This window comes from Squalius cephalus (genome assembly GCF_949319135.1).
Source record: "Squalius cephalus genome assembly, chromosome: 12".
In the NCBI taxonomy this organism is placed as follows: domain Eukaryota; kingdom Metazoa; phylum Chordata; class Actinopteri; order Cypriniformes; family Leuciscidae; genus Squalius; species Squalius cephalus.
The window spans coordinates 14,738,027-14,746,131 of record NC_137133.1 but is presented as its reverse complement, the minus strand read 5'-3'; the positions used below and the strand labels follow the sequence as shown (position 1 = coordinate 14,746,131).

At 41.9% G+C, this 8,105-nt stretch overlaps 1 protein-coding gene across 2 annotated transcripts; it reads right to left on the bottom strand.

Moving 5' to 3' along the window:
- Positions 1-731: 731 nt before the first annotated feature.
- Positions 732-7,800, bottom strand: myoc (myocilin). 2 transcript variants are annotated; one of them, XM_079889473.1, is made up of 4 exons: positions 6,957-7,800; positions 3,973-4,038; positions 3,630-3,728; positions 732-2,371 (listed from the first exon to the last, which is right to left on the bottom strand). In XM_079889473.1, the coding sequence occupies exons 1-4, from the start codon at positions 7,432-7,434 to the stop codon at positions 1,587-1,589; spliced, it is 1,428 nt and encodes a 475-aa protein (XP_079745599.1). In that variant the 5' UTR covers positions 7,435-7,800; the 3' UTR covers positions 732-1,586. The 2 variants fall into 2 exon arrangements, with proteins under 2 accessions (XP_079745599.1, XP_079745600.1); XM_079889474.1 differs by lacking the exon at positions 3,973-4,038.
- Positions 7,801-8,105: the final 305 nt, after the last annotated feature.

The window sequence follows — 8,105 nt, the reverse complement described above, 5'->3', positions numbered from 1 at the left end:
TGATATGTCCTAAGCTTAAGCCCCTCCCCTTTTCTGTGAACGATGACAGATGTAGACACACCCACTTCTATAACTCCATTTCACCTTCCAGCCTCTCCACACAGCTCCCAACCATGCTGCTGACCAACTCTGACTCTCCTGACCAATCACTGCAGAGGAGGGGCGGGGTTTAGGTTGGGGTGAGTGGTCAAGCATTTTACGTTCAGTGGTAACGAGCTGCAAGTTTAGAATGAGCAATGTTGAGTGTAAGGCAGCCAAACTCAATGGGGGGTTTGGGGCAGGAGTGATGCAAGTCTTTAACAGGTTCCCAGATGTTTTGGACTACTCTGTTATGGTGACCACAGGCCTGAGTATACAAGGTCTTTCTCCAAACCACTCCTCTTGGGTTGCTAAGGGGCATACAGTTGAACAAGGGTTTCAGTATGGCCCCCCATTTCTTGTTTTAGTAGATATGAGAAACTACAAACAGAAGGGGAGGAGAGGGAATTGATTTGTTTTTCTTTTCTTTTTTGATTTCTGTTTTGTTTTACTTGTACAGGGGTTAAATCGCTGTATTAAAATATGTAAGGTCTTATTTACATTCTCCTGGTTTGGTTACAGAAACTAATAAAATAATATGCTGTAAAAAATGAGCTGTGGTCATGTTTGTTTTGTGGTGCTGAATTCAGTAAAATACCTTAATGCATGCAAAATAAGATGACACCCCTAAATTATAAAGAGAGGCACACAGATTCGTACTTTAAATCTTTATTCTCATAAGTTAATACACTTATAGCCACAAGATCCCAATCTTAACATCTCAAGCAGCACAGAGTCTTGAGGCATATTCAAAAGAGAGTAGGGAAAATATTCATTATATACAGAGATAGGATAGTATGATTGCGTGAGGATTAGAGCATGTACACTAGCAAAGGTTTTGTTATGGTTTTTAAAGTTGCATTCCTCTACAATCTGTCAGTCAAAAGGTAGGCTTACTGTAATTGTATGCCATTATATTTTCCCCCTTCCTTGAATTTATTCAGTGCCGTAAACACAAAAGACAAGACATTACTTACAAAGGTAGAAAAATAATTTCTCTATTAACATGTTAAGTGGACAAAATCACTGAGGAATTAAATGTGGCCTCAATTTATTAAAAAACTGATATCATGATACATGATTAGATACTTTATCCATTTGGTAACGTGTTGGTCAAAGGAACTTTTTTAGCATGTTTATCATGAACAAAGATAAGATAACACTTAATGTGAAGTTGTGCAATGTAGTCACTGGTACACTTAGTTTCTTTTAATTGTGGTCTTGAAAATAACAGCCTATATACAATTGTTGGTGCTTTAATATTATCAGGAAAATGTTATTTTCTGTATTCATTATATATACGTACTCTTGGTGCTATTATTTATGTCACCAGCATAATTATGGTTGAATTGCCCAGTTGCTTTTTTACGCTAGATTGTCTATAATTGTCTTTGAATATCAGTAAATCCAACAATAGCTGTCCCACTGGATGTTAAAATATTAAAACATTGCAAAATGCGTCTATAAGCTGGGGTGATATGGACATTTATGCTGATAGCTTTGCTTTACTACTGCTTGCCTAGTCTAACATTATAAGATACAATGTAAAAGTTATCCCAAGCATATAGCTTTCTCTGCCCTGGGTTGTAGTCTACCATGCTGTTGTAGCGATAGCGGTTTTTGAACGGCACTGAGATTGTTTTACCCTGGCTGGTTGCAGTGTCATACATGTAATTTACTGTGGTGTTTGGCGAGGTGTAACTAGCAACCGTGTACAGCTTGCCACAGATCATAAAAGCATTAGCCACGGAAGTTTTGCGAATTTTAGTCTCCCAGGTGCCCTTCACCTCCAAGTTGTGAGGGTCCAGCTGGGAGAGCACAATAGCGCCCTTGGCTTTGTTGGTACTGTATATGGCCCATAGACCATTCTCATCTATTGCCAGGTCAATGTCTGTGTAACCACCCCAGGAGTAGGGGAATTGACCATGGAAGCCAGAATGGGGAAGATCACGGCGAGCAGCAATGCTCTCGGAAAGTAGATCGTATCTTAGAAGGGTGCGACTGAGCCTCCGTTGGTAGTACAAGGAGCCTCTGTACATGGTGGCACCTGTGCTCTCCACAGATTCTGGCAAGAGCAGGACTTTGGTAGGAAACCCACGTGACAGCTGGTCCATGTTTTCATACCCAAAGAGTTGACGCACTTCAGACCCTACGGCATCAATGCGCCATACCATCTCTGGACCATAAGGTTCCTTAGCTTCTGGGTCTTGCATCCAGACACCGTATTTACCTGCAATACTGTCAGCCTTACGGTGCACCTCAGGCTGGTCTACCCACACCAGGTCACCACAGCCTGAAAAAAACAAAACGAGATTGTACACTTGTTGGAAACATTGGATTGCAAATGACAAATTGAAAGATACCATTAAAACAAAATCCTCTAAAGGTGGAAGAGAGGACAGCTTGTCCTACCATTCCTGCTAGTGTAAAAGATTAGAAACATACTTAACCTTTCCTAAAATACCCTGTAAGAGAGAGGTACTGGGGGAAGGGATGCTTGGCAGAATTCAAAGGACTTCTTGGGAAAAACCCGAACCTTAATGTCTTTGTTTAGCAACATGGTCGCATCAAGTGATTCACATTACCATTTTGGCGCCTTACTAAACATACACACTCCTTTTATAAGCTAGATTATTTTAGGCTTAAATGAACTGGTAAAAATAGCAGAATTAGTATAAGTGCTGTCAGCAGGAATGAAAGCTATGTGCACAGTATCAATTTTTCAGGCACCTGAGATGAACAGATGTAGGGGCATATATATATATATATATATATATATATATATATATATATATATATATAAGCATGACTTGACAGTCAAGCTAATGTCAGAAGACATCTACTAGGCCCCGTTTACACCTTGTATTAAGATGCGTTTCGGTTGATCAGATCACAAGTGGACGACTCTAAATACAGGTGTAAACAGGGTTTAAAATGTTTTGAGCTTGTCCACCAGAGGTAGTCGAAAACACATTTGGCCAGATTGCTTTCATAGTGTAGATGCTCATGTGGTCAAATGTGTTCGATCAGCCACAAAAGACCGCCTACCGACTTAATGCGTAAACATTATGGGAAGCGCGATAGCAAGACGGGATTTAAACTTTGTTGGCTCAAGACCCAAGTTTGGTTTGGAGACGAAAAACGTATCAAGCACAACGATGACTCAGCATTCCTGATTTCTAACATACAGTGTTCGGCGTGTCTTGCGGCTGTCAGAGCAGAAAAGAAAGCTGATGCTCTGCATATGTTTTTGCGTCGTCTACAGTCGCGTTCATATGTAAATTGCGTGAGCTTATTTCATCCATTATATTGAAAGATCTGAAAAAGGCCATACATTTACCCGCAAATAGACACTCCCCTCGAAGAAATCAGGACAGAAGTGGTTGAAAGTGGACAAAAGAGACAGATTTTAACACCAAGTGTAAACGGGAATGTGTCTCCCTTGTCTATTAGTGATGTGATTGACCAAACGCATCTTAATACCAGGTGTAAACAGGGCCCTATATTTTGGCTTTATGTGATAGACACCCTAGGGTTAGGGTGTGACTCACCTGAGATGTCTGCTGGACCGTCCAGATTTGGGGCAGACACCTCAGTGACCACAGCTGTCAGCTCTTCATATCTTGGACTCGAGTAATGCCATGCTGGATCTAGGAGATCAGAAAGACAGAAATTCACATACTCAGATTGAGACATGCATGTGAAGGTGTTGAGGTCTACATTTGTTAAGCCTTTGCAATCAGAATGACAAGTAGTGACCATGACATTGCATTCAGTAGCAAGAATATTAAATAACTTGTCTTATTTGCAGTATGGAGTTGGATTAATCATTTATGATAGTGCAGTTTGTTCTCTGCCTAAGTAACTATACCCTTGTTACACCCCCTACCCTACCTCTTAAACTGCTGGTGTCTCCTTGTGTATTCCCAGGCCTGGATACCAGGTGGGAAAGTGCAGGACCTAAAAGGCAAACCAAATGATCAATTTGCTGTTATTGTCTGGGCAATGTTTACTGCCCCTTATTATCTGGTAGATCACAAATGTTTAGCTAGTCCAATAAAATGGTTAAAATCAGCTCTCAAGTGAGATTCACTATGTCCCAGAGTACCATGATGGAAGTCTAAACTAGTTAAGTTGGACAGACTTATAGGCTTGGCATTGATCCTGAGTTGCCTGAGAAAGGTATGTTTGTTGGGATGCATGGTTTTGGGGGACTGGCAGCTCTACTGACAGTCAGGAATCTAACAGAAGGAAATAAACAGCCCTGAGTAGATTCCCAGCTGTCCCGGTGCCTGGCAGACTCCAGACCTCCCATTACACATCCGAAACTCAGACATGCACTCCAGCAGAGAGCACATACACTCTTCCTGGTTAACAATCTCAAACAAAAGCGGAGTAAAATTAAAAGCCATTGTGTCATTTTTTTCATTGTAAAAAACATTTTCAACATTGCTTCATTGCTTTCAACATCAGTTTGTTTGAGCGATCTGACTTGTCAACTTTTGGCTCAACCAGTACCTGTTTGTCCAAAGTCCAAACAAATGGAAGATGGTTGAGAAGGGGTGTTTTGGAAACCTTGTTGGAAATGTTTAGTTAGTTAGTTAGTTAGTTAGTTTTGTTTGGTCCTAATAACGATACAGAAAGCCAGGACCTGAGAAACTTACATTCACATTATCCTCACTCCTTCAATTTGATTGCCCAAGGGCTAAATTAACTCTGTTTATGTCTGATCAAGTGCTTACATGTTTACAGGCTTTTAGAATGGTCGTGAACATCTGAAATCTGACTGGCTGTGACGAGGGTTAAAAAGGGCTGCTGCTGCTGATGATGATAGCTTGCTCAGACCTGCAGTGGGAAGGTCTGTAGTTACTGTCCTTTATCCCTATAATCAACACTTGCTCATGGACACAGGTATATGCATCACCACAAGGCAACAAAAGCATGTAATTCCCAAGGTTTGTTTGCAGGTGTTAATGCTTATCTGTATATCATGCCTAATGGTTCCCTGAGAGATTAAGCAGAACTTCAAGAACCTTCTGGACCATCTGGTAGCATGTTGCAGGCTAATTTATTTGCAGGAGCCTTCACATCTTAACATCTTTAGGACTTTGGAGGGGGGTTTTGTACTGTTTGAATGCTTTTGGGTTTTGCAATTCTAGGCTGTGAAGCAGATGCCAACTCTTAGTATAATTCTAAATGAGAATTCCTTTCGTTTAAAGTTTCCAAAACACTTCAAAACGATCTCCAGAGGCACGCATTCATGTGTTCGTACTTAATGAGGTGACACTGACAACATTCATATGGCTGAATGGAATCCTGATCTTTTTTTTATTTCACAGACTGTTGACTGCATGTTGTTAGGCGTCTTCACTGCTCAGTCATTTTTTTCTCATTAAAATGTTTTACACAATAAGTAGTACTTATAAAAAAGTATAAAAATGACCCCCTTTATTTAACACTTGTAGTCATTAATCACAAATGACTGAAATAGAGCATTTCTGCAATTGCATTGGTACCAGAAAACCTTTGCTTTTGCTTCTAAGTGTTAGTCCAAAACGACTGCCAAATCAGCCAGAGGAATATAAACAAGTAATGCACCTTTGAACCTTGCATTAATCAATGTAATTAAAGTTCTGTATCCACTGGTAAATTACTATTTATTCAGCCCCTTTCTGTGCTTGTGTACGTTTGCACAGTATGATATTTGGGGTGGAAAGGGACTGTGAACCTGAAAGCAAAACTGAATCCAAGAGGGCGTGCAAGACGGATGGCTTGTTTTCTTTTCAACCTCAAAGAGCTGGAATTTATCGCCTTTTTTGCAAAGAGGGTCTCCAAGGTGCTTCTCTCCTCTGTCTTGTTAAACTCCGTTTTTATTTTTCATGCATTTTTTACATGACGTAAAGGTACCAACAGTATATTTAATCCAGCACTAACAACCCCAGCAGGGATCAGTTACCCCTGACCTCCACCCCTCCTCATGCAGCATCAGTCAGTGGTCTGCTGGGAGCTGTCAGTAAGACTTTACTGCCGAGCATTAGCACAGTACTGTTTTACTGCTTCAGCGGCTTTCCCCCAACACCCTCATTCACTCATATGTTGACCTGCTCTTATAATATATGACATGGGGATGTCACCTTGTTCAGCTCTGATCTATCTATACTGTTCGCTGCTGCTTTAAAATGAACACAATGACCTGCTCACCAATCCCACCCGAAGTATGACTCACACTTCCAGACAGGTATAACTGTGGGAATACACACATAAACCGTAAGAGTCTGTTGCAAGGTGCCAGTGACTCTAGCATGTCATTTTATGCTCACACTCTCTGCTTTCCCAGACACCACACCTGTTTACAAGTTACGGCTCAATTGCATTTTAAACATTTCTGTAACCACAAAAGTAAGATTATAAGTTAGTGTATATTTTGCTTGAGCATTTTCCATCATTATAGTAACAAAACAAAATAGGTATTGGCAATCTTTCACACTATGATAAATTTACACAGTCATAAAAAATGTGCAACAATTTCACCTTTAGGGTTACAAGAGCTTGTCACTGGGACAGTACCCTTAAAGGGACACTTTTGTACTATATTTATCCCTAAATGATGTGTTTTAGCACCTTAGAGTAATAATATGCATTTTATGATACTGTGAACCCTATAGGAGTAAATATAGTACAAAGTTTCCTTTCGAGGGTACTGCCCCAGTGAAAAGCTGTTGTACACACAATTTTTGCACATCACAAATGTATCTCAAGCAGTTTTAAGGTAGTGAATACTTGGCCAAAATATCATTTTGGTTGCGCAAGATGAACCTCAACAAAATATCCCCTGCCAATTTTTTTTACTTTTTTTTTTTTGCTTGGTTGTCACTAACCTGATCCTGGTTTGAAGCTGTTGTCAATTTCCGGAACTCTAGGAGGAGGTTGTTGCGTGCAGGGTCTGCTCCTCAACCTCTCAACCTCCTGGCGGAGGTCTTCCATACTCTTCTGCAGGACCTGAACCTGTCTGTCCAGTCTTTGCTTCTCTCTCTCGAGCTGAGTTTTCTCCCCCATCACCTGGTTGTAAGCCTCCTGGAGGCCTGACTGAGATCCAGAACCCGCCGATGACTCTGACAGGGCTTCACCTCCTACGAGACGGGTGACCAGCGCCTCTAGCAGCCCCAGGCGGGACTTCAGGGCCTCCATCTCAGGACTTGAACCTGGTGATGGACAACTGGCCTCTGTAGGGCTGTCCACTGTGAAGCTGTACTGACAACGGCCATTGCCGGCATTCGCCCGCCGAAAACTAGCACTGCTCTGAGCCTGGGTGCCCATGAGCAGGCACGAAACACACAACACAGCCAAAAACCTCATGTTGAGGTGGACTTCAGATACCTGGAATCTTCTTTATCTGAAGCTCTTCTTCCAGGGAAGTTCACGCAGAGGTGACTCTACTCTTTCTGCAGATCACTTGTCTGCCCTGTCCTCTTTAGCTCAGGCACTAATCTATCCCTTCCCTCTCACCTCACAAGCGTAACCGGAGCCGCTCACTTCTCTGGCGTTCCACTAATGACCTCTCACCTGAGTCTTCTCAATCTTTCGCTCCCACTGACTTCCTCTCGCTTGCGCAAATGGTTGTCTTTGAGGGGCTGGTCAGAGTGTCTCGTTTGGATTGGTGGTCGATGTCTGTGATCCCTCAGTTTGTCTCTTCAGGTTTGGAGGCAGTTTGTCTCTGAGTCTGGGGCACATTACGCTGGGACTTATTTATATAGTCAGGGAGGAAAGGGAGGGAGAGACTCAAAGAGGGACGGAAGAAAAGGAGGGATGCTGTGTGCTTGAGGGATTGCCACAACAAAAAGATCCTTCCAGAGTTCTTTCTTTGCCACCTCCTCCTGGAGGGCATATCGGAGCATGTGTGGGATGGTTTGTGTGCTGTTTGTTTAGCTTTGTGTGCAGGAATGCAGGGGCAACCACAGGTGAACACATTGTTTGTTCACAGTATGTCCAAGTGTCATTTAATGGTTTGTATGCTCAGGCATTTTTCC

What these genes read in the sequence shown, in the direction of transcription:
- myoc (XM_079889473.1), bottom strand. Translation starts at nt 7,434, where the DNA reads ATGAGGTTTTTGGCTGTGTTGTGTGTTTCGTGCCTGCTCATGGGCACC. An exon ending in AGACACCAGCAGTTTAAGAG is followed by an intron (nt 3,729 to 3,972) that starts GTAGGGTAGGGG and finishes CTGATCTCCTAG; the next exon opens with ATCCAGCATGGCATTACTCG. An exon ending in CGGTCCAGCAGACATCTCAG is followed by an intron (nt 2,372 to 3,629) that starts GTGAGTCACACC and finishes TGTTTTTTTCAG; the next exon opens with GCTGTGGTGACCTGGTGTGG.